This window comes from Podarcis cretensis, assembly GCF_951804945.1.
Source record: "Podarcis cretensis genome assembly, chromosome: 12".
Lineage (NCBI taxonomy): Eukaryota > Metazoa > Chordata > Lepidosauria > Squamata > Lacertidae > Podarcis > Podarcis cretensis.
The window spans coordinates 37,002,652-37,029,796 of record NC_137181.1 but is presented as its reverse complement, the minus strand read 5'-3'; the positions used below and the strand labels follow the sequence as shown (position 1 = coordinate 37,029,796).

General features: G+C 45.1%; 1 protein-coding gene across 2 annotated transcripts in view; it reads right to left on the bottom strand.

Annotated features, from left to right (window-relative positions):
* The window catches only part of SNX10 (sorting nexin 10), a 48,037-nt gene that overhangs the window by 12,141 nt on the left and 8,751 nt on the right, over positions 1-27,145 (bottom strand). Inside the window, exons 3-6 of one of the 2 annotated variants that reach the window (XM_079948098.1) lie at positions 18,962-19,010; positions 6,693-6,779; positions 3,988-4,088; positions 1,985-2,083 (exon numbers count right to left, since the gene is read on the bottom strand). In XM_079948098.1, coding sequence (XP_079804224.1) covers positions 1,985-2,083; positions 3,988-4,088; positions 6,693-6,779; positions 18,962-18,985 — 311 coding nt within the window. In that variant the 5' untranslated portion in view covers positions 18,986-19,010. The remainder of the gene's footprint in view (positions 1-1,984; positions 2,084-3,987; positions 4,089-6,692; positions 6,780-18,961; positions 19,011-27,145) is intronic. The other variant, XM_079948099.1, reaches the window with a different exon arrangement.

Here is a 27,145-nt window from a genome sequence, read left to right as displayed (position 1 = left end):
CGTCGTAATTTTATATAAGAACATATGGGGAGCTCTGGTGCCAGATGTATGTATAAGCTAAACAAGCTATAGCTTAGGGCCCCGCTCTCTTGGGGGCCCCAAAAAAAATTAAAGGGAAAAAAACCTGGATGTGCATTTCCAAAATGTAAGTTCAACAATTACTTTGATAAAATACTACTTTGTTATGTGCAAATGGCTTGAGATACCTATTAGGTCCATAAATTACCATGTAGCATATATTCAACACAAAAAACAGCGACAATTTGTTGTGACAAAGAACAGGTGGACGTATAACGGGCTCCATTACCTTCAGTAGCTTAGGGCCTCATCAAACCTAAATCTGGCCCTGCCAGCATCCCATTCTCTCAGTGGCCAAACAGATGGCCACTGTAGAGGAAGCCTGTAGACAGGATGTGACCGTTAGGACCACTGTGGACTTAATGGTCTAACAGCGTTAAGAAGCTCTGTTGAGCAGAGCCCTAGACGTCTGCCCCAAGTCCAACCACGGTGGCACCACTGATTTTCAAGAGGGTTACTAATCGATTTCACCATTCCAAAGCAGAAGGTTCAACAGCAGCCGCATGCTTGCTGGACAACCAAAATGATCACAGAGATGGATGAATCCCCCTATGAAAAAAGCTTGCACCATTAGGGATTTCTCAGTTTAGAGCTCAGGAAACTTGGGTTTCCAGCTGTTTTTTGGACTACAACTCCCATCACCCCTAGCTAGCAAGACCAGTGGTCGGGGATGATGGGAACTGTAGTCCAGAAACAGCTGGAAGCCCCAGTTTGGGAAACACTGGTTTAGAGAAAACTTAACACAATAGACCTTTATAACATTATGCCTGGCATGCAGAAGGAGGGCAGAGAAGAGTTTTTCTCCCTCTCTCATGACCCTGGAACTCAAGGAAAGCCAAAGAAGCTGCAGGCTGGAAGATTCAGAACTGAGAGTACAGCTTCACACAGTGTATAGTTGAGCTGTGGAACTCATTGCCACAGGAGGCAATGTTGGACAAAATCATACAGAATAAAGCTTTCAATGGCTACAACCAATGATGGCTTGGCTCTGCCTCCACAATCAGAGCCAACAACGCTTCTGAATACCACTGGCTGGAAGCCACAGAAGAGGAGTGTGGGGGTCTTGTGTTCGGGTCCTGCTTGGCGGTTTCCCACAGGCATCCGGTCGGCTACTGTGAGAACAGGATGCTAGACTGGATGGGCTACTGGCCTGATCCAGCACGTTTGCCTTCTGTTCTTATGAAATCTGAGGACTATGCTTCTAATTTGCAGGTACATTAAAAAAGCAATTATAATAGAAGGTTGAGAAGGTGATTAAAGAAGAATGACGCAATAACATAAGGAATGTAATGGACATATGTTTGTAACGGGAGTGGGAAACCTATTTTTGGGGGGGAATGTATTAAATTTAAATAATTTGGATGGATTTGTTAAAATGTGGAAAACTAATAAAAATTAATATTTAAAAAAGAGCAATTATTGCCGTGAAACTCCCATTGATGCTGCAATCCTAATCACAACACAATAAATACCGAACACAATACAGTACCGAACACAATACATACGCTGCCTCTTTATTTAAGTAAGGCTTTAATATTCTTTGTGCTGCAAAAAAAGGACAATTTAAGCCTCTTGCCTATTTTACGTCTGTTGAGCTTGCACCAGAGAGTGGCAATTTAGTTCCTTCACCGTATCACATTTCAAGAAAAACATACATATACGCAATGCTGCTTCAAAGGGTAAAAGGGGGAGGGGATCCCAGAGTAAACAAAACGTTACAGGAATGGAAACAGAGTGTGCGCAGCATCTCAGCTACATTATGCAACCCCTTACCTGGGAGCTTGTGCAAATGCACAACTGTGGCCACAAGGTGGCTGTCGTGTACAAGGGATGAGGGCCCCGGAAATTAATGACCTCATTAAAACAAGAAAACCACCAAACGGGAAGAAGAAGCAAGCGCACTCACTTTTGGAGGAACTGCTGCAAGCCTTGTCGGCGCTGGTCCACGTGTTGAGGGTTATTGGTGTTGAAAAAGGGCGTTCGGGCTGGAAGTTCTGGCAGTTGTCTTTAAAACACACACACACAAACCAGAAAGCGTGAGTAGCCCAAAATGAAAAACATGAATAAAAATGCTTTTGTTGGTTTGTTTGTTAAAAGCGAGGCTTTTTTTTTTCAGCCGGAACTCAAGTTTCAACACCTCTTAGGTGGGCGCCGTTGCCATTATAAGAGAACAAGGGAGGCGTTCCTGGTGAACACCTTCTTTTCTAGATAAATAGCACTGGTTAAAAGGATTGCTGAACTCAGATGGAGAAAAATGAAACAATACTGACTTGGGATTTCTATGGGCAACGACTTAACACCTGGCAAAGCTAATAGCCACACACTTTGACAGCAAACTTCAGAGTTGCAGCCATGTTCGCTTTTTGTGGCAAAAGCTATGAACCATTAGGGGCAAGCTAATATTAGCTGATTAACACTGCACCAACAGCTTCCATGGGCTACTACACTCTCCTTCATTTGATACATGAAGTGTTAGATGGTGGTATCTCTCCTATCCTTTACTCCTCCCTCCCTCCCTCCCTCCCTCAGCAATTAGGGGTTTTTTTACATCGCTATCTCAGCTTTCTTTCATCTTGGAAAACAAGGTGACATACATTTGGTTCCCAGGCATGGCCCATGCAGGCACTGACCCAGACCTCTTGGCTTCCGTGATGTGGTGGCCATATGTGCTTTCAAGACCATAGTTTCACCAGGCGAGGAGTGTTCTGAATGTGCTATCTGTGTGATGACTAAAGCCAGCTTCCTAAAAACAGTAGCTCGATTCAGACAGCACACAAAGCCATAGTTAAGAGAGCTCAGATATGGCTTGGTGCGATGTTTGAATTGAAAAACTATGGCCAGCAAATGAGAATGAAAAATCACAGCTTGTTCATGATTAAAAGGTAAAGGACCCCTGACAGTTAAGTCCAGTCGCAGATGACTCTGGGGTTGCGACGCTCATTTCGCTTTACTGGCTGAGGGAGCCAGCATTTGTCCGCAGACAGTTTTTCCGGGTCATGTGACCAGCATGACTAAGCCACTTAGGCGAAACCAGAACAGCGCACGGAAACACTGTTTACCTTCCCGCCAGAGTGGTACCTATTTATCTACTTGCACCGGCATGCTTTTGAACTGCTAGGTTGGCAGGAGCTGGGACAGAACAATCCCCCTATCGCGGGGATTCAAACTGCCGACCTTCTGATCGGCAAGCCCAAGGCTCAGTGGTTTACACCACAGTACCCACACTAAACTGGGATTGCATGTGCATTGCTGAACGGGTGGGTATCCTTCTCATGTATGACTGATGTTGTAGCTTTCTTTGTACCTCGTCCACAAAATGTTCTCCTTTCTTTGTGCCATGTAAAAAAAATATGTTAAGTTGTTCTGGCAGAGGCCTGTCTGTTTTAATTATTTGCCAGGCACTTAGCAAAACGTTCAGCGTCCTTTCATTGCATAGCACTTAGCGAAACGACAAGGACTTCATAAATAATACAGGATATTATTAATAGCACAAGAGACTTGGGAAAGGCAGGGATGGTCTGAATGGAAGCCTTTGCTTCCCTCTTCTCCAGAATCTTATTTCGACACTGGAAACAGAGCACGCCCTTCATTGCCCTGAGGGAAGCAGGCTAGGGGGCAAGGCAGGTGGCACACACAGCACAGCCTCCAGCATTTTATTGCCATTCCCCCAGCCCAACATCTCCTGTGCTGAGGGAGCTGCTTCACTCTGTCTATTAGTAGGGCCGGTCCTGACAAGGAGGCAAGAAAGATCAAGCGCTTCTTCCCCCCCACAGCACTAGATCAAGGCTATATTTCCTATTCCTCTTTCAGAAAAAGAATGAGGCTTTTAACCTACCCTCTGGGAGAGGGAAAAGGCTAGGTGTACGCTTTAATAAAGCAAGTTTCAGAAACGTTTGGGCATTGACTCACATTAGTGCTGCGTTACTTTGAAGTCTCTGGCGAAGCCACACGAATTCTCGAAAGCGCCGCCGGACACAAGACGTTTTCCTCGTAAAGCACATGCTGTTTGTCTGTAAAGAAACAGGACTTGTTCACCATGACTCGAAGATACACCACCTTCCCAATATCAAAGAACTTCGTTGTTTGCATCCATCCAATGGAGTGTGCCTCTGGGGGTGAAGTCAAAACTGCTGCACTAGCGGCACTAAAGTGACCTTCCTGGGAAGCAAACCTGGGCAGTGTGTATGGAGGTCCTAGGCGGCCCACATGACAAGATCTCAGCCTCGCTGATGTGGTCCAAAGGAAAGCAGCGCAATATGTCTGGCACCAGCTTAGCTTCAGAAGTTGCCGGAAGGAGGAGTGCAAGGCATGGCGAGGTAGCAAATGCTCAGCAGGCCCCTTTCTTAACCGCAGGCCTCTGTGCCACCTAAACAAGAGCCTTCTAAAACTGCCCCTGAATGTCAGAATAGTGCAAATTGCTGGAGCTGCAACCCAAATGGAAAACGTGAAGGTTTCAGCCGATGTACTTGCCAAGGCCTAGAAATCCCCTTGATCCCAAAGAAGATTTTAGTTCCCAGACCAGAATCTGCAAACCCCGTCCCAAACAATCCACAGTTAAACAGAGAATCCAGGAGAACCTTGAATCAGATCACAGGAACATCTTTGCATGTGACTGCCAGGTTAAAATAATTAGCATCTAAAGCACAAGGCCATGTTTCCATCACAGTTATTTTGATACATGCAATGTTTGAGGAAGACTGTGGATGCTGTTGTGTGTAGAGACAGAACAAAAATATTAAAGTCTACATTTTTTTAAAGTCCATTCAACATCCTGATTCTTACTCCTAGAAGTCTAAGTGCTTCCCTATGTCTCCACCAATGCCCTTATCCTGTTCCATTAAATACAATGTAATTAACACGGATGCCAGTGATAGCTGCTGCACGAGACCAAGTCAGTCACCCAACTGCTGCCTGAAAGATAAATGCATCAGCTGCTCATGAAACTATGCCCCGTGTTATCACTCACGTGATTGCTTTTCCTAGTCTCACTAGCATACTGGATTAAATCAAGAAGATTATTTCTCCTTACTTATCAAAACTCCAGACCACGGGGAGAAAGGAAGGGTTAGGATTATTCTCCAAACTGCAGCTTGAACAATCAGAAATGACACTTCTGTGCATAATAATAATAATAATAATAATAATTTATTATTTATTATTTATACCCCGTCCATCTAGCTGAGTTTCCCCAGCCACTCTCGGCGGCTCCCAATCAAGTGTTAAAAACAGTACAGCGTTACATATTAAAAACTTCCCTGAACTTCCATATTACATATTAAAAACTAATGCTAAACTTCCTTTCCACCCAATTTATGCCAAGAAATCAGATCTGGGCAAGTTGTAATTTGCACAAACCAGGAGCGGATGAAAAGAACTGACGTGTGGGAAAAGAGCAGGTATGTGGATTCAGACAAGAGGGTGAAATTCAAAAGGGTGGCTGCAGCCTTCAGACCATTACATCTGAAGCAGGTAAAACTAGGGTACAGGATTCAATAACTACCCAATAATAAACTGTCTTAGCAAAAATATCAAGTTATTCGAAACAGCACTCCCCCCCCCCCCCCCCGTGTGGGCCTGGAGTAAGCCTGAGTCCCTATGTACTCAAATAAAACTGCCTGTGTTTTAGTAGAAAAAAACAATACTCCCAAGGACTCTAAATGTATTCTTTTTAACTTCAGATACCTTTCTGCATCTGAAGAAAGGTGGTGGCTTCTTCTACACTGGAGATTTTTAAATAGAGGTTGAGGGGTCATCTGTCAGGCAGAGGGCCTTCTTGGTAGTGGTGCCCGACCTGTGGAACGCCCTCCCATCAGATGCCAAGGAAATAAACAACCATCTGACTTTTAGAAGACATCTGAAGGCAGCCCTGTTTAAGGAAGTTTTCATGTTTGATGCTTTAATGTTTTAATGTCAGATGTATTCTAAAAGTCAGATAGTTTCCTGTAACCTCACTTCTCACAGTGAGGGAACTGCTAGAAGGCCCTCAGTGCTGGACCTCAGTGTCCGGGCTGAACGATGGGGGTGGAGACACTCCTTCAGGTATACTGGGCAGCGGCCTAATTGGCACTTTCGTAGAAAACATCACAAGGCAGCACTAAAAACACAGCATTGCAATAAAAAATGTCAGACACCATTGGGTTAAGAACTGGCTGGCAGGGGCCCTTTCTGGATTGTATGGCCAAACTTCTACTGGCAAGGAGTTCCGCAGGTCAGAGCCTGCCACATTAAAGGCTTGAGACCACAGCTAAAGCTCAAGGGCATGTGGAAACACCAAAAGCATTGGCATCAGAGCTGATAACCAGGGAAAGGATCGTGTGTGTCAAGACACTGACCATGACAGTTCTGTCTCTCCTTTATTTTTTTTTATTTTCCTTTTCCTGCTGCCACCAAAACGGGTGGAATTGGGAGGGAAGGTGGCAGAAAAATGGGCTTGAGGGGCTGATCGGACCGCTGAACTGGGGGTTAGCAAACCCCACACACACACACACACACATCAGTTTAAAGACATCGCTTGTCTCATGCGCTGTAAGGCACAGTTTGCATAAGTACACAGCGATCGAAGGACATGGGCAAAAGTGCTGCAAAAGCAATTTCCCTGTAGCTGGTGTACTTACATGAATGAAGATCTCATAGTCTATATGTGAATGCCAGGAGTCTTCCTTTTTTATCCGAGGGTCTCGCACCAAGACCGTGACAAATTCCTGCAAGCGCATAATAATTAAAATGAAAAAGTGGTGAATATCCAAGTTAAGAATCCTTCTTCTAAGAGAGTTTTGAAGGAGGCCGTTCCCAAGCCACTTCTGTTATTGTTAGCCAATGTCACAGACTTTAAATAAGGGCTCCGGAGGGGGGGGAAATAAGGAAGCAAAATGAAAAGCCATGACTCATCCTGCCTGTGGCACATGCCAGGAAAAACTACTTGTCAGCTCGCCAAAGGGGAATTTCTAAATTGAATAATGCAGTGTATTTCCAGCGAACCAATGTGTGATTATTAAGCTACAGTTTCAGGAATTTTCTGTCCGGTTTATGCCAGCAACAGCTGCTGCCGAACAGGTGGGGAGTCTCCTTAGAAAAGCCCACCTGTGTCGCTGTTGCTGAGCAAACAATTTAAGAAGAATGAAACTCAAAGGAGCAGAGAGTGCCCTCGGTTGACACTGCAAAGCAGTGGCTTAGAAGCATTTGTTCAAACAGAAGCGTTTGTTCAAAGGAACAAGACCCAAATTCTTCTAACGTGAGGATTAGCTCTCCCCTGGCCATAGCTCAGTGGTTTGTGGGGGAAGGCTGCAGTTCAGTGATAGATCACACACAGAAGGTCCCAGGTTCACTCCCTGCCATCGTCTGGGAGGACCGGGAAATATCCCTGTCTGAAACCCCATGGAGCTGATGACAGTGTAGGCAGCACTGAGCTAGACTCTGTATAAGGTAGCTTCCAATAAGTCTTCTTATGCCCCAGGTGCATAATATATGTGCCAGGTTGCACATCTGAGTCATTCCCATCCTGTGCATAGGACCAGTGCCCACATGACAATGAACAGATCTAGTTAAGTGGAGCCTTCTTTCATAGACACTGACATATGTGGTAAAAGGTAAAGGATGCCTGGATGGTTAAGTCCAGTCAAAGGCGACTACGGGGTTGTGGTGCTCATCTCGCTTTCGGGTCGAGGGAGCCGGCATTTGTCCACAGACAGCTTTCCAGGTCATGTGGCCAGCATGACTAAACTGCTTCTGGCGCAACGGAACACAGTGACGGAAACCAGAGCACACAGAAACACTGTTTACCTTCCCGCCACAGCAGTACCTATTTATCTACTTGCACTGGCGTGCTTTCAAACTGCTAGGTTGGAAGGAGCTGGGACAGAGCAACGGGACCTCACCCTGTCACAGGGATTTGAACCGCCAACCTTCTGATCGGCAAGCCCAAGAGGCTCAGTGGTTTAGACCACAGCGCCACCCACGCTGTATGCCCTGATTCACAAAGCTTATTGCTCGTTAAGTCAATCAGGCCATTCACACAAACTATTAAAACAACAACAACAAAGCAGGTGCATGCAAAATACTTTGAACCATGCTGAAATACCATTAAAAGTATTCCATTACTACTGATCAACATGTATTAACATTCATTATCATCTCAAATCGCAAGTCTCTTCCACCTCCCTACAGCCAATGGAACTAATTTCACAGTCCTAAATGTCACATAATAATCTTCTCTGGCCAATACACATTGATGAAGATGACGATTCATAGATCACCCATCATCAGAAGATCTCAAAGCAGTTCACAAGATAAAAATACAGAATGAATGCTGAAAGGAGAGCTGTTATTAGTAATTCCAACACTAAGGGGCTCATGGTAGCAGATCCTCAGATCTCAATAGAAAGGACCCTCCAATAAAAAGCGTACCAGATCCTCTATTTTGGGTGATCCAGAATGGCAATGCTGAGCCGGCCCATACTGAACCCCATAACATTTGTTAAGCTCCATCAACTGTACAGAATTTAGTCTATCTTTGGTGAAAAGCCATCTCAACTTCTGAGAGCAAGTAAGAGGCCGGCACAGAGGCAGCTCCCCAGGAAAGGGCAATATAAATTGCATTGAAATGTATGGAGGTATTGGAGGGGTAAGGCACTATCTGCTTCTAGATCAGGCACAGGCAAACTCGGCCCTCCAGATGTTTTGGGACTACAACTCCCATCATCCTTGACCACTGGTCCTGTTAGGTAGGGATGACGGGAGTTGTAGTCCCAAAACATCTGGAGGGCCGAGTTTGCCTATGCCTGTTCTAGATGCTACCATTCTCCTCTGGGTTTCCATCCCCACACACCTTTCCGTGCCACAGTTTGAGAAAAACCCGGTGAAAAACAGATTCCTTTCAGCGCATTAAAACATTGTTCAAATTCTCATATCAGGGCGAAGTCCGTTCTTTGAGCTTTGAGTTTAGTGCTCAAACCTACCAATTTGTGGATATACGGTAATTGCTCACCCACAAATTGCCTCATTGAAGAAAACAAAAGATAATTGGGATGTGTGTGGGTGAGGGGCAGGAGATCAAAAGAAACCTTTGCCTGGAGGCCAAGACTTTCAGTTAATCATGGCAGGCCCAACCATTTTATGCACATGATCTGGCTTCATGTTATCTAAAGGGAAAGTCCAGGTGAGGCAAGAGGGGAAATTCAACTTTTATTTACATGACAAACCAGAACACTGTCAAAGGCTTCTATGCCCTTTCCCCAGCACAATGAAATGAATGAATGAATGAATGAATTAATGAATGAATGAATGAGAAAGGTATTTTGCTTTTCAAATAAAAAAAAGCAGTTTGAATGTTAGCCTAAAGCCTAATACTCTAGGTTAACCAAGAAAGCTTCTGCCAAATCTTGGTACAGTGGAACCTTGGTTTTCGAATGTAATCCGTTCCAGAAGACCGTTCGACTTCCGAAACATTTGAAAACTGAGGATCAATGGATGGTCGGCAAAATCCATTGAAAAAATGGAAAAACACGCAGTGGAAGCCGTTCGACTTCCAAGGCACATTCAAAAACAAAAGCGATTACTTCTGAGTTTTCGGCGTTCGTGTTCCAAATCGTTCAGCTGCCCTGCCACTCAAAAACCGAGGTTCCGCTGTAATGGGCAATGTTTTGGCTTATGACTTACATACAACTTATAACGGCTCTATTTTTGCACAACACTCTTCCCCCTTACCTGACCTCCCACCATAGGAGTTGCTATGCCTTACCCAAGAGACAGGGAAGGTTAGCATGGTGTAAACCCACCAGTGCTCCTGATGGTGAGATTGCACAACATGGACCCTGCTGCCACGTTGCTCCTCCACCTCCCAGTAAGATACAGCAACACCAGTGATGGAATGATCATGCGAGCACTGGCACCCGCCCACCCCACACTGACCACAACTGCATCCTAGAGAACAAACCATAGAGCAGAAGAAGTGCAGCCAGCCTTTGCCTTCCTAGACAGGCAGTGCCTTCACCCTCCGGAGGAAGACCCCAGTATTAAGTTTTAGCTTGAGTTGAAAAATGCAGGAAACCACACCAGGTAACAGATTATGGAAAAACACACAGAGGGATTTTCTCCTTGGAATTTCCCCATTTCATTTCAAAGGGCCCTAGCTAGGTATTTTCTCTTTCATACATGTTGTTTTTATTGCTGGTAGGCTGGGCAGCTTTTTGTTTCTGTATTTACTCTCTCCCTCTCTCTCTCTCTCTCTCTCTCTGCTTTCTCTCCTACCTTGATCCTTTGTCCTTCTCACTCTCCCATATCCAGTGCTTAAACAAGCAACACATCTACTTACAAAAAAAAAAGACTACCTTCTTAAGAAATACAATTTTACTGCAAAATCCTACACACGTTTACACAGAAGGAAGTCCTACTATGTTTAAAAGGGCTTATACCCTAGTAAATGTGCTTAGGGTCAGGAATTGTGCTACTCAGAAAGCCTGGGAGCAGGACCTGGGTGCAAAAATATTTACCCCACTTGTGATTTCCAGCAACTGGTACTCAGCTTGTTCTAAGAATTCTAAGGTCAAGTGATCAAGTGATCCTAAGTGCACAAGGTACATATGTATATAAACCACATGTCTGAAATAGCACAGGAGAGCAGTCCTGAGGTCATCTTGACTCTTAATGACCCCAAATATTTCCTCTGCCCAAGGAAATAGACTGGGAAAAGCTCTCCTAGTGGCTCTTTTCCCTTACAAATCCTGTCTCTTGAGGGTATATTTTGTGTGTGAATAGGGCAGGTCTATGACCTGGATTCAAGAACTAAGGTATTTACCATCTCAAAAGAATGGCCACCTTGGCCAGGTAATGCAATCAGTGACCATTATCCCAATTGATCTTGTCAGACACGAGACAAGCTACAATCTCAAATTTCAGGGAAGTTTTTAATGCTTGATTTTGTATTGTGTTTTACTGTTTTTTGTGGGAAGCCGCCCAGAGTGGCTGGGACAATCCAGTCAGATGGGCAGCATATAAATAATACTATTATTAAACTGTCGTAGCCTGCCTCTTTCTGTAACGTGTGTGATGCTTTGGGTGGTCTTTGGTGAAGGGGCTGGGCAATTTCTAAAGTCTTTAAAAATCATTAATAATAATAATAATAATAATAATAATAATAATAATAATAAATTTTATTGCACACCTTTGTTCAGTGTCTCCACCTCCTTGCAAGGGGGCGGGGGAACTCTATTGCAAAATAAAGATAATGGACATAGGGGACACTTAAATCCTTTGATGGAGAGTTGGGCTGTAAAAGCCAACCCCAAATTTTATCAGTGTCTACTACTAGTATACATCATTGAACATCTTATCTTCTGTGAGATAAAACTCTTTCAAAGCTGTCCAAGCTGGTGGCCATCACTGTTTACTGTGGGAGTGAATTCTAGAAGGGTGCACAGTAAGAGCAGCAAAGGATTGTTGTGGCTTCTCAAGAGATTAACCAATTCATTGCAGAATCTACTTTTGAGAAGCAACAACCTCCTTTCACCAGATACATGAAAGGGATTTCCAGAAGAGTGGCCAAGTGAGTCTGTGCAGCAAAAAAACAAGAAATAGCTTTTGAGGCACCTAGTCCCATGGACTGCAAGAAGATCAAACTTCTCCATTCTGGAGGAAATCAGCCCTGAGTGCTCACTGGAAGGACAGATCCTGAAGCTGAGGCTCCAATACTTTGGCCACCTCATGAGAAGAGAAGACTCCCTGGAAAAGCCCCTGATGCTGGGAACGATTGAGGGCACAAGGAGAAGAGGACGACAGAGGACGAGATGGTTGGACAGTGTTCTCAAAGCTACCAGCATGAGTTTGACCAAACTGCGGGAGGCAGTGGGAGACAGGAGTGCCTGGCATGCTCTGGTCCATGGGGTCACGAAGAGTCAGACACGACTAAACGACTAAACAACAACAACAACAAAGTCTAACCAACTGATTGTGCATGTGTTCCACTTCATCAGATGGATGGAATGTTATCCTGAGTTATAGGTACATCCTGAGTTATAGGTACAGACATGGTTTGGGGAGGAGAAAATATTGTGCAAAAAAAAATAGTGAGGTCAGAGGGAAATGAAATGCAGATAATTACGTACTTAATAGTGGGGATTCACCAAACCCTTCTTGGTGACACAGACATCCTGGCACTGGTAAACCAATTAACACGCTGCCTGTTTGCTAAAAATCTTTGGAAATGGTTCAAGAGGGGTATTAAACAGCTAGGCAATATCTTTACTGAGACTACCAAACTGGTCATTTGAGAGTTTTTTCTTGCGGAATCTTGTTGGCTCCCTTTGCTTTCCAGAGCCCAGTTTAAGCATGATTTCTAAGATGTTCCTAGAATCACAGACTTGTAGAGTTGGAAGGGACCTCAAGAGTCATCTAGTCCTACCCCTTGCAATGCAGGAATCCTGTCCACAACCGTCCCTGGGTGGGCTTGACCCACCAACCTTCTGGTTAGCAGCCAGACACACTATGATATAGTAGTAGTAGTAGTAGTAATAATAATAATAATAATAATAATAATAATAATAATTTATTATTTATACCCCGCCCATCTGGCTGGGTATCCCCAGCCACTCTAGGCAGCTCCCAACAGAATATTAATAATAAAAAAGTGACAACATCAAACATTTAAAACTTCCCTAAACAGGGCTGCCTTTGGATGTCTTCTAAAAGTCAGACAGTTGTTTATTTCCTTGACATCTGATGGGAGGGCATTCCACAGGGTGGGCGCCACTACCCCCTGGTTCCCTGTAACCTCACTTCTCACAGTGAGGGAACCGCCAGAAGGCTCTCAGAGCTGGACCTCAGTATCCAGGCTGAACGATGGGAGTGGAGACGCTCCTTCAGGTATACTGGGCCAAGGCTGTTTTAGGGCTTTAAAGAACAGCACCAACACTTTGAATTGTGCTGGGAAACGTACTAGGAGCCAATGTAGGTCTTTCAGGACCGGTGCCACAGGGAGTGTTAGTATTACATTTATATCCCACTTTTCCTCCAGTGAGCTCAAAATGGTGCACATGGCTCTTCACCCTTCCCATTTTATCCTCACAATAACCCTGAGAGGTAGGTTCAGCTGAGAGATAGTGGCTGGCTCACTTCATGGTTAAGCAGGTTTTTGAACCCTGCACTCCAAGTTCCTAGTCCAGCACTAACAGCTACATCAAACTGGTTCTCTAAACCTTAAGTACACTTGGCATAGAAAAGCCAGCTAGAATGTTTTCGTAAAACGAATACAGAATATATTTGCATTACCTTGGTTGATTATTTTATTTGCCATAAATTACAGTACCTAATATAAAAACGAGGTTTTGCAAATGAACTGAATGGTGGCAATCAGCAGTACCCAAATCGGGAGAGGGGGCAGAAGTGAGGTGGTATTTTAAATTCTTTGTTACTCAAGACAAATTCCCCTCCCGCCTTGCTTCCCCAGTCTTCTAAGGAAATAGAGGTTAGCACACTATTCCCACTATTGCTACAATGATTTTAGCAAGGCTGTGAAATCCATGAAGGGATGGAGAGAAAGATGGTTGCCATTCTGTGCTTCGAGAAAACCCATGTTCTAGAAGAAGCACTCAGAACAACACACACTTTTGCTGAGGAGCTCTCTAGATGATTATGCATCCATGGCAGAGGCGCAGAGGTGGGGAAACAATGGCTCTCCTTCTCCTAACAGTCCTAGCCAAGGATGATAGGAGTTGTAGTCCGACAATATCTGGAGGGCCACACAGGTTCCTCAGTGCTGATCTATGACTATAAGCAGCAATAACAGCTAAGTGACAATCTAGAACAGTGTTTTGAAAACCTGAGTCCTCAGCTGTTTTTGGACTACATCCCTAGCTAGCAGGACCAGTGGTCAGGGATGATGGGCATTGTAGTCCAAAAACAGCTGGAGGCCAACGTTTGGGAAACACTAGACTAGAATGTTAAAATTAGTATTCTATGGAGATATATATATATATATATATATATACACACACACACACACACACAGCGGAAAAATAATACCAGGAAGAATATTAAATTTGCAGTGAGTAAGCATTATAAGAAATGGAAGAAAGAAGGAAACAACAGATGATACACAGACTTGTGTTTTGCAGATTCATGGAGCTACAAACTACTGAGCAATCTGAGAAAGCAATTAGCAATGGGGAAAAACAGAACTAGCTGCCGCCTCATCTTCTCCTAGCAGCTGAAGGGATATAATAATGGGCAGAGTTATGCACATGAATTGAGCAGACCCAAGTTCAAAACTACTCAGATATGAAACTGTTGGGTAGCCAGGAGTAGTTATTCTCTGCCAACTGAGGCCACACCAAGAAGCCTAGCTTTTGGAATCCTGAAAAATATAATTTTCCCAGGCCACAGCACCTGAGCCCTGATAGACATCAGGAGCCCTGGGAAAATTACATTTTCCCTGCCACCTGCTGCAGTACTGCCATAGTAGGGAGACACATCAGAGACAGAATAGAGTGGTGGGTTTGCCTTGCCGCAACCGCTGCCAGGTCAGCGGAAGGGACAGCACAAGGCAGGCTACAGAAACCGGAAAACTCTTAGTCAGATTTTGGATGATTGGCAGCCAGTTAGAAAATGTGCAGACTCCAGGAGAGGATGCACCTCCACAGGCACATACCTCCACATGTGGTGGGAATGTCCTGAAATCCAACTCTTCTGGACATCAGTCATACAAGAAATATGCAAGATAACTAAGCAAGTATTAGAAGTCACCCCAGAATGGGCCCTACTAAACATCTTCCAAGATAATAATGCCCACTCACATTATAACCCACCTACTCTCAACAGCCAGAGGCATCATAGTCAGACACTGGAGAGACCCATCAGGAGTTAAGCATGGACCAATGGTATCAAATAGTATGGGAAACAGCCTTATTGGAAAAATTAACCAATACAGCCGTACCTTGGTTCTTGAACGGAATCCGTTCCGGAAGTCCGTTTGACTTCAGAAAACATTCGAAAACCAAAGCACGGCTTCTGATTGGCTGCAGGAGCTTCCTGCACTCACTCAGAAACCGTGAAAGCCGCATCGGACGTTCAGGTTCCAAAAAACATTCGCAAACCGGAACACTCACCTCCGGGTTTGTGGTGTTTGGGAGCCAAAACGTTCAAGTCACAAGGCGTTTGAGTAGCAAGGTACGACTGTAAACTGAAACTGACTCAGGGACAAATAGAAGAAGACGCCTTCACTCCAGTATGGTTCCCCTTTATCACATACATAGCCCAACAAGACAACAAAGAATCTGTCAATAGCATGTGAATAAATATGGCTAACCTGATCCAAAAATACACACACACCCCACTCACACAAAAAAACAAATCTCACCACAGCCAACCAAAGACAACCAACCACACCCTTGGCCACCCCCAACCTCTCTCACCACCAAGGAAATATAACAAGTGAATACAGTAGTAAGAGAACTACACAAAACCCCACACATACACTAAGCAGAAGAATAGAAGCGTAACCACCCGATCCTACTCCCACTCCCATTCCCCACCCTCCCCCTCTTTTCTTCCTAACCTAATACTGCATGCAACACTAATGTCTCACTACAAACGAAACTGATCTGTAGAAAACACAACTTGAAAAAAAAGACAATGCACATATTTTTGTAAACTAAGTATTTTTGTAAACTAAGAAATCTTTAATAAAAATATATTTTTTAAAAAGAGAAAATGTGCAGACTTCGGCGCACTCCTAAGATCGCTGGAGGCACAATCTGGAGCAATCCAAACGATTTACTTTTTCTTGTCTTCCTGTTTACCAAGTCCAATTCCCAATCAAGCCAGGGGGTGTTTCTCTATCAAAAAGTGGGCAAGAAGGGGGTGTGTGGGACGCCTAGAATGTCACCAATTGGAGGTCAATATATTGGGGGATGGGGTGTGAGAACAGCAGAGCAGAGGGAAGTGGACTGGCCAGCTACTACTGTAAGCAGCAGGCCACTGAAATGGATTGGAGAAGTGGCAACCCATCTCTCAGGCAATTTTCAAATTTGCTAACTTCCCCAAACTACACCTGCTGTACAAAGAGCAACTCCCTTTGTGGATTCCGTGTCAATTATTTCCCCACAAGCTTGCCACTAATGAGCAGGACCTTAAATGAAAAGTGAAAGTTAAAAATTCTGCTTCCCTCAAAATACAGTAATCTTTTGCAGCCTGGGGACTGTGTTGCCTTGAGGACATTCTGGGGGCCAGAGCCAGAGGCAAGGGTGAGTGCAGAAAAGGTAAATTTCATCTTGGTAGGTTTGTTTTTACGACTCTCTTATGAGGCCCTATGACTCTCTCTTCTCTTCCTACCAGACAAGCAAGAATCATGAGTTCAAGGAGACATTTCAATCAAGCAAAAACACTCAGAGGGCAGAAACGCTGGGAGGGAGGGGTGTGGCAATAATAATAATTTATTATTTATACCCCGCCCATCTGGCTGCGTTTCCTCAGCCACTCTGGGCGGCTTCCAACAAAAAATTTAAAATACAATAAAATATCAAACATTTAAAACTTCCCTAAACAGGGCTGCCTTCATATGTCTTCTAAAAGACAGTTGTTTATTTCCTTGACATCTGGTGGGAGGGAGCTCCACAGGGCAGGCGCCACCACTAAGAAGGCCCTCTGCCTGGTTCCCTGTAACCTCACTTCTCACAGTGAAGGAACTGCCAGAAGGCCCTCAAAGCAGGACCTCAGTGTCCAGGCTGAACGATGGGGGTGGAGACACTCCTACAGGTATACTGGCTAGAAAGGAGGTGTGGTTTGGAGAGGGTCTCAAAGTGTGGCTTGGAGAGGACCTGGGGCCCGAGATCCCCCACCCACTTTAAAAGACAGGCAGCTGTTTTTCATTCTAACTTTCATTCACTGAACCAACAGCTCACAATAAACCAGCATTGCTATGTCCCTAACATTAGCCCTAAAGATGCTCAGAAACATCAAGGTGTCGCTCCGTATACAATTATAACCACATTATTTGCCATTAGCAGCATGTGATTTTGGTTCTGTCTCATTGAACCTAAGTGTCCGTTTGGTTTGGGCTCATTAAAAAAAAACACACACACCAGGCCCATATATATATACATATTATTTCTACATTTGCAGCTTGCATGAATGAACTACAAATTCTTCTTAATGCCACTGTGCCTTGATTCCAATGCCTTTTTAATGGGAAGATCAATCTGCAATAATGTAACAGGGGTTCTGCATTTTAAAGGCTGTTGGCTGTTGCCTGCCCCCAAACATTTAACAAGGGCAACTTGGGACTCCCTCCTTGTGGGCTTATTTGCAGACAAAAAATTGTTTTGACGAGGGAAACGAAGCTCCCGATTTCCTCTTCGTTAAAGCCCATGTGAGAGCAATGTTGGCGACAATTAGGAGGGCCACCGATCAGTGGGAGAGCACACACTCAGCCCCCCAAGTCTCCAATTAGCAGGATGTCAAGAAGTCAAGCTGAGAATGACCTCGTTCTAGGGACTACAGACCCTCTGTCAATCAAAGGAAACAGCACTGATCTACATGAATGATTGGCCTGACTCAGGATAAACCAGAGGGTGCACATGCTGTGATTGTGCAGAAGCATGAGATGCATTCATTGACAATATTTCCTCTAAGGAGCTTGATGTGATATGCATGGCCCCCTCTTTTATCTTCACAATCCTTTGAGATACGTTAGGCTGTGAGACAGTAGTTGTGTTCACACCAAACCGTGGTTTAGTGTGAACACAACTACTGTCTCACACTAAACCATGGTTCAGTGTGAATGAGCTAGGTCCTGGAGGAGGAGTTTGCAGCCCATTTGCTCCTCCCTGGTTGTCATGGACTGGTTGGATGCAGACGAACCAGCTGGCAAAGGCTCAGAGCTCAGGGAGTGGTGGTGGGACAGCAATGAGTGGTCAGAGGGAAAAGCGGAAGCAGACTGGGAGGAGGTGGTGTTGGAAGCTGAAGAGGCAGCAGGGTTTACTGAGTGGGGGGAAAGTCTGTGACAGAGAGAGGTCCAGAATCAGAAGCAGGAAAGGAGGGAAGCCAAGAGGCAGAGATGAGGCCGTCTGGTGAAGAGGCACAGGAGTCTCTCCCTCCTGCTGCAACAAGCCCTCCTGTTCTCACAGAACCAGGAGAGGCATGAAAAGAGCAGAGATGTTAGCTTCACGCAGGCGCAATCTCAGATTGCTTGGGTGGGGAAAACCCTGAAGAGGAGGGGAGTTAGGCAGCTGTGGGAAGTTGGGGACCTTCAGTCTCCACAACTGCTTCGAGGGGCAGTCCTGCCGGAGATGAGTTGCTGTGCTCATTAGGCCTGACCCTCCTGTGCAGATCCTGTTTTTGCTAATGGTCAACTCCAGCTTCATTGGTGTAATTTACTGCTGGCTTGCTCCCGTCACTGGTCCTTTTAGCTCAACACAGCATGGCAGCGGAGCCAAAGGTTGGCTTAGCAAGAGCTGTAGTTCAGCAGCATCTGAAGGGTCAAAGGTCTCCCAAACTTGCTTCCAAGCACTGAGGAACAGCCTATGTCAGCAGAATTGTCTTTCGTTGTGACCCCTGTTTGCAAAAGAGCCAGAAACTTGGGACTTCCCCCATGTGCCGCATTACAACATACAAGCCAGAGGGACTATTTCTGCCATCTCTTCATTCCAGCAATTACACAACCTACTTTGTCTCCTAAGATGCTACCCCAGATATAAGCTGCCCTGTTTGCCACTGCTGGTTGGTGATATAGTCACACCCAAGGTGAAAGCTGTTCGCTGAATAGTGGCTGATCAACGCAGAAGCATTTTTGCAGAACATTTCTGCTTTTAGTAGTATAAAACAAAGTTCCATATTTCTAGGAAAACACCCCCTTCCAAACTAAAAAAGCAACACACACACAAATTGAAGCACTTACCTGTTTTTCATGCTTTGGCGTCATCTTGAAAACTGCATGTGAAGTCTATCTAAAAAACAAAAGTGGCAGGCCTAAGTAATTAACACTGAAAATAGATTAACAACAACAAAAACTACTACTACTACTACTACTACTACTACTACTACTACTGAGCTATACTGAATGTGATCTTTTTGTCCAAATTGAAAGGGGTTCAAAGGAAGGAAACAACAACAAGCAGGGCAACGGAAAGCAATTCTTATGAGCAACAATGGAAAGAACTGAGTATCTTTAGCCTGGAGAAGGAAAGGTTGAAGGAGGAACATGACGGCATTCTTCAAATAGCTGCATGGTTGACACACAGAAGAGGGCACAGACTTGTTCCCTTGTGCCCCAGAGGACAGGGTCAGGTCTAATAGAAGGGTAGATTTGGGTCAAGCACTGGAAGAGCTTCCTGATGGTCTTATTAATGCAGCCTAAAATTGCATTAGCCTTGCAAGGGTCTTCAAGAGGTGTGCTTAATTAAGCCTTCCCTGTACCTTTCTACAGCCTCTTCTGTTGTGTTCTGCTTGTGGAAGTTAACTATGGTTCTCTGACATAAGGTAAGGTGCATTGCTGAGAAAAAAACTTGTTCCTTGAACTGTGGCAGGATCTACTCCTTATGGGAGGTCAAGGGCACTATGAGGTTCAGGGGGGGGAGAGAGAGAGAGAGCAACTCTGCCACTTTATAGGATTTCTAGAGCCAAACTACTTCTCACATTTCACTCCATGCTCCTGCTGAAGCAGTGCTGTTAAAAAGCATATTTTAGATGGCTGTTTCTCCATTGACCACTGATGAGAACATTTCCAAGAAGCCACTTCCCTCATTCATAATAATGAACTGAATTTATTCAGTTTAAGGAAGGTCATTTAAAAAGCGATGTTTACATGGTGCAAAACCCCGCACTGCTTACATATAACTGATCGACACAACCTTGGGCACAGGATCAGGAAGGAATTTCCAAGAGTGTGCTGATAGTGACACTTTCTGCTGCAAAAAATGAAAATGAAAGGAACTTGGCACACCAAGATGTGGCAACCAATTGACTCTTGTTTTCTTTTATTATTTAATAGTGGAAGAAACTTGTGTAACATTTTGGCAATTCCAAAATATCTCACAATCTTTAAGAAAATACGGGGCAAGGCATTTCCTTCCTCAGTATTCTTATCCCATTGCCCAAAGTTGAGAATCAGGAAGTTCAGCGTGCGCCCAGACAGAGCCTGAAGCAATCATCAAAAGAAGAAACTTTTCACAGTTTTGCAACTTTCTTAGGGAAGACCACAGAATGGGGCTTCCTTTCAACATCAGATGAGCCTGGGAATAGGCCACTTTAAATACCGATCAGCTGTTTTTCAAGCTACATGGCAATTTGGGCAGGGCAGAAAGCTTTTCTGCATGAGTCTTCTGTTGTGCTCTTTGCAAATGCGGGCTTAATGCATGTGTACTTAGTAACAAGCTCTGCAGGGATCAAGCACACTCTTGCCCGTTTGCAGCTGGGTGCAGGAGTTAATGAAGTCGAAAGAACAGCATAGGAAAACAGAGGCTTAAAATAAAGTCACGGGTGTTGTGCTGAGAAATGGCTAAGAGCAACAAATGAGAAGGCTGTTGAATCTGTCATTTGGCGCCTCTTCAGGGGTCCAGCACAAGTAGGGGAGATGAAGGCAGCAGACAGTTATATTCCTGTTAGACAGATCTTTCCAAACTTTTCACGTTGATGACGCACTTTTTAGACATGCATCATTTCGTGACACAGTAATTCAGTTTTACTAGCCAACCAGAGGTTAAGCTAGGCATAGGCAAACTCAGCCCTCCAGATGTTTTGGGACTACAATTCCCATCATCCCTGACCACTGGTCCTGTTAGCTAGGGATCGTGGGAGTTGTAGTCCCAAAACATCTTGGGAGGGCTGAGTTTGCCTATGCCTGGGTTAAATTAACCCCTTTCCAGCCCTGGGAGCTGCGTGGGGAGTGTTCGTGCGACACACCTGAACAATGCAGCCAACACACAGTTTGGAAAGGTCTGCTGTCAGAGTCTGGTGTACAGGAGCACCAGAAGAGGCATAAAGTCAGGGTTTTCCAGGAACAAAGCCAAGGCACAGAGCTGCCCTGCAAGTCGGCTTTCAAAAAGCATGCAGATCTAGGAAATGGGTATTGGACATTCTTAGCATGCAGTAAAAGGGATCTGCTAGGCAGAAATGTCCTGCCTATAGGCTTCTCAGAGGCATCTGTTTGGCTACGCTGAAAAACAAGATGCGAGAGACAGTGTGTGGTCTGATGGTTACAGTGTTAGAAACTGAGATTTAAAAGCTGGGAGCCAAATGGCAACTTAAACCTCGGCTTCAGTCACCACAGCGGAATGCTGAGGTGCCCCACCGACCAGCTGATCTATGCAGCTGTCTTTGGGTGCCGAGCTCCTGCGCAAATCAATTGGCTTGCGCAGAACCAAAAAGCGTGTTTCATTTGGTGCCGTGCCGCCCCACAAGACAGCTGTCTGGCAGCTGCGCCAGCTAGCCAGATGAAGATGCTAGTGGCCAAAATGTGGTGACCAGACATCTCCAACTCCTTGCAAAAGGCTGCTTGGGCCTGTCATGAAATGTGACTGGCACCCGGTTATTTTCCATCTCTGGATGGTTGGATTATGGCCCGGGAGACTAGGGTTTGAATCCCCACTCAGCCATGCAGCTTGCTGTGTGATCTTGGGACAGTCCCTGTTAACATTTCTATTCCACCTTAAGGAGCAGACGTGTGGAACTGTTGCGCGTCACATGTCTGTTTACATTCCAGCACAGCTTGCTGGGAACTTCCGTTGTGTGTATAGCTTTTGCTTTTCCCGTTCTCTCTCAGAAGATGAGAGAGAGAGAGACATGTTTCTTTGTCCTGATTTATGATTAATAAATCTGTAGTTGTAGTATGCTTTCACAAGCCTCACGCCTATTCTGTGCGCGCAGTTCGCTCTACTGATAGTGTGCCTGGCTTTGAAGTCCGGGTCACTGATTTACGTTGGAGCAGATGCCGATGGTCTTCGAAGCGGGAAGACTGGAAGGAGACGGCCCAGTTGGGGCTAGCCAGCTGGCCTCCATGCCCTCTGCATGCTGACAGTCCCTGCCTCTCAGCCTAACCTACCCCACAAGGTTGTTGTGAGGAGTTTTTTTTTAAGAGGGGGGAAGAGAGAACCATGTATGTCACCTTCAGGTTCTTGGAAGAAAAGGTGGGGTGTAAATGTACTAAATAAATAAACAGCCTTGATATCAGGCCTCTTCTTCAATGGCCTTCTAAGAGTTTTGAGACAGTTCTCATCGGGCACTGAGAACGCTAGGAGGACCTCTCCTCAAAGCACGCTCACTTCATGGGTTCAGAAGAAGTTATAGTGACTGGAAACAAGAACAAGGATAATCTGCTGTACACAGTTTTACAATGGAACAAAGAGATGCCAGAGGAACAATATCGTCATTGGTATAATGTACTGAATTCATTACCAGCCCTTTTAACATCAGGTGCCAGGGCAGGTTACAACAATGTAAAATTCAGTACTGTAAACAGTTTAAAGCGGAGAGTGTCAATCAATGGGTACGTTTGGTTCTTGGGGGTGAGGGTGGTGACAGACAAGCTCAGGGCTCTTGGTATTGCTGGTTAAAGACTTGCAGTAAGTTGCCCTGATTACATAAGGATATAGGGAGATTGAGAGATCCTTCCATAGCTCAATGAATTTAGCTCAATGAACCATAGCTCAATGAACTTAGGGGTTAGGCCGCTCTCTTTTTGCATTTGAATGGTGGGTGGAGGCTAGCACAGGATTCCTATCCTTCCAAGTTTAGCAATTGCAGATAGCTTCATGGCAGAGCGGGGATTTGAACCCTGGCCTCCCAGGTCTTAGTCAAAAACTTTAACCACTACACCACTCCGGTTTGGGATTCTTTGGGGAAGGCAGGACTGGTCAAAGCAGTACAGTAGTGCTTTAAATGTATTGGTGCAGATGTGGCCTCAGACATAATTATTGGTTACCTATAAAGGTAAGATGGACACAGGTGGCACTGTGGGTTAAATCACAGAGCCTAGGACTTGCCAGTCAGAAGGTCGGCGGTTCGAATCCCCGTGACGGGGTGAGCTCCCGTTGCTCAGTCCCTGCTCCTTTTCTTTTGCAATAAATGCCCACCTTCTCCAATTTTTCAGTACCCCCTCAAGGGTAATCCTTAGGGTTAGAGAGTGATGGGCAAGGACTGGAGAGAGACCCAGGTTCAAATTCTCTCACAAACCACACTACAAAAGTCACTATCTCTCAGCCAAACCTACCCACCAGGACCACTGCCGAGAAGATCTAGTGGAAGGGCAATGCCTGTCTTCTTGAAGGAAAGGAGTAGAAATGCAATACAGTGGTACCTCTGGTTACATACTTAATTCGTTCCGGAGGTCCGTTCTTAACCTGAAGCACCACTTTAGCTAATGGGGCCTCCCACAGCCGTCACGCCACCGGAGCACGATTTCTGTTCTCATCCTGAAGCAAAGTTCTTAACCCGAGGTACTATTTCTGGGTTAGCGGAGTCTGTAACCTGAAGCATATGTAACCCGAGGTACCACTGTAAATTGTTTAATGAATAATTAGAAGGAGTTAATTGTCATTATAATAACTTATTTATTTACATTGGTGGGGTGTGTTCCACTTGTTTCTAAACATTCCAGTGCAATTCTCTTTATGCATTTCCTGAGCACATGTACAGCTTGAACTTCCCGCTTGCTAAAAGTTGGAACAGAAAATGCATCCCACGCCACACCGGTCAGGCAAGGGCTAAAAGGCTTTGTGAAAATCCTTCGAAGACAAACAACTCTTACAACATTCCAGGATGTTGTTTTTGGAACCCCTGGCAAAATAATTTTTTTGGATAAACGACACTTCCATTTCTCAACATACTATCTCCGCCCAAAGATACTAAAAGGATGATCTGATTCATTATCATGCATCCACCTGACACACGGGCAATTGGTACTCACACATTCCTTTAGTAGTTACCCAGGAGTTAATTGTTGTTGTTGTGCATATGCAAAATGACTGACTACTGAGTTTAACCCGGAGGCAAAAGAAGCTGGAAAAGAAAACCAGGATATTCATTGGAACAGTGTCACAATGTTTTTCTTTTCCGGAAACTTAGTCAGACTTTTAGTAAATAGGATTCTTTCTTACATAATGAAATGCATTGGAACCAACTAAGTTTTACTCAAGAGTAGACCCACTGGAATTAATAAACCTAAGTTACTCTTGTCCTTTCATTTCAACAAGTCTCCTCTGAGTATGCCTAACATGAGATTCAATCCCTGTGTCTTGTTTTTCTTCTTTCTAAATGGAGCATGAGAATAGGGGAGAAATTAATTTTCTCCCGCGAAAATCAAATGGTAGAGACAGGTGAGAAAAACCACCCAGGAATGCACACGCATTAACATTTTCCTCTTACCACTACCGCTGACTCACACATTAGTGATTTTGCCTCACCTTAATCTCTGCTGAGCATCTAGCAAGATGGGATAAAGTAAATCACTAAGAGATAACATATTTTGGCTTTTGGACTGAAATTAAGCTTATGTTGATGTCTGATACCTGCCTGACTGGAGCAGGATCTAGGTTTTTGAGCAGGTAGAGTAATGGTTAGAGTGTCTGACTAGAGCCTAGGAGGCCAGGGTTCAAATCTCCACTCAGCCAGGAAGCCCACTGAGTGACCTTGGGCCAGTCATTGCCTCAGCCTAGCCTACCTCTTAGGGCTGTTGTGGGAATTAAATGAGGAGGGTAGAACCATGTATATACCATCCTGGACTTCTTGGATAAGACTCACCTCACAAAGTTGTTGTGAGGACAAAATTGAGAGTGGGGGGGGGGACATCACCTTGAGCTCCTTGAAGAAGAGGTCTACTCAGGTGAGCAGCTTAACATAAGAGTGGGGAGGTTGTACAAAACCATAGACAGATAGAATCCTAGAACTGTAGCGCGGGAAGGGACCCAACGGGTCATCTCCCCCCAAAGCAGGAATCACAGCGAAAGAATCCCTAACATCCAAACTGTATTTAAAAATATCCAATGAAGGACAGCCTGCCACCTTCCAAGGCAAGTCTGAACAGCTCTTAACCATCAGAAAGCTCTTCCTAATGTCTTTCTGTGGAAGAGGAGACGCTGTGATAGTGGCTCCCAGGGGTGGCCCGTCCTATTTTGCCACCAGAGGCAAAACAGGAATTGTCCACCACCCCATCTCACCAAACACACACACACACTTCCGCCAGGGCACTCCTCAAAGCGTTGCCTGGGGGGGGGGGTCAGGAAGATGAGCAGCAATGCCACGTGCCAGAACACCTCCCTCTCAGTGGCGGAAGCTATGGGGTGGCTGGAGCACTGCCTCTTTCACTTCCAGTGCTTGAGGCAGGTTGTCCACCACGCCTCATGGGCGGGCCGGCTCTGGTGGTTCCACATCTATGAAATGAACTATCTTGGGAGAGGGGTTTATCTCCACGTCGACTCCACACATTCCAGCCCTCCTTTGAGCAGACTATTTCAAGGATCAGGGTGGTTTTTTAGCACACAAAGTGGCTCTTCAGAACCGATTCACAATTCACCACATAAAAGCAAAGGAACTCCACAACCGCAGCTACTGGTTCTCATGACTTGCCACAGCACTTTCTGTTTGGGAAGTGTCAGACAGACTGGCCTGTGTTTCCCCTTACAACAAGCTGGACTACAACTCCCATAATTCCCGGCCTGATCCCTGGCAATCAAAAGCTCTGCTGCCTGGAGCCGATTTAAGATGGCGTCCAAAAGAATCGGGGGGGGGGGGACAGTGGCGTAGATTTGTTGTTGTTGTTTAGTCGTTTAGTCGTGTCCGACTCTTCGTGACCCCATGGACCAGAGAACGCCAGGCACTCCTGTCCTCCACTGCCCCCCGCAGCTTGGTCAGACTCATGCTGGTAACCTCGAAAACACTATCCAACCATCTCGTCCTCTGTCGCCCCCTTCTCCTTGTGCCCTCCATCTTTCCCAACATCAGGGTCTTCTCCAGGGAGTCTTCTCTGCTCATGAGGTGGCCAAAGTACTGGAGCCTCAGCTTCACAATCTGTCCTTCCAGTGAGCACTCAGGGCTGATTTCCTTCAGAATGGAGAGGTTTGATCTTCTTGCAGTCCATGGGACTCTCAAGAGTCTCCTCCAGCACCATAATTCAAAAGCATCAATTCTTCGGCGATCAGCCTTCTTTATGGTCCAGCTCTCACTTCCATACATCACTACTGGGAAAACCATAGCTTTAACTATACGGACCTTTGTTGGCAAGGTAATGTCTCTACTTCTCAAGATGCTGTCTAGGCCTGTCATTGCCCTTCTCCCAAGAAGCAGGCGTCTTTTAATTTCGTGGCTGCTGTCACCATCTGCAGTGATCATGGAGCCCAAGAAAGTAAAATCTCTCACTGCCTCCATTTCTTCCCCTTCTATTTGCCAGGAGGTGATGGGACCAGTAGCCATGATCTTCGTTTTTTTGATGTTGAGCTTCAGACCATATTTTGCACTCTCCTCTTTCACCCTCAATAAAAGGTTCTTTAATTCCTCCTCACTTTCTGCCATCAAGGTTGTGTCATCTGCATATCTGAGGTTGTTGATATTTCTTCCGGCAATCTTAATTCCGGCTAGGGATTCATCCAGCCCAGCCTTTCGCATGATGAATTCTGCATATAAGTTAAATAAGCAGGGAGACAAAATGCAGCCTTGTCGTACTCCTTTCCCAATTTTGAACCAGTCAGTTGTTCCATATCCAGTTCTAACTGTAGCTTCTTGTCCCACATAGAGATTTCTCAGGAGACAGATGAGGTGATCAGGCACTCCCATTTCTTTAAGAACTTGCCATAGTTTGCCATGGTCGACACAGTCAAAGGCTTTTGCATAGTCAATGAAGCAGAAGTAAATGTCTTTCTGGAACTCTCTAGCTTTCTCCATAATCCAGCGCATGTTTGCAATTTGGTCTCTGGTTCCTCTGCCTCTTCTAAATCCAGCTTGCACTTCTGGGAGTTCTCGGTCCACATACTGCTTGAGCCTTCCTTGTAGAATTTTAAGCATAACCTTGCTAGCGTGAGAAATTAGTGCAATTGTGCGATAGTTGGAGCATTCTTTGGCACTGCCCTTCTTTGGGATTGGGATGTAGACTGAT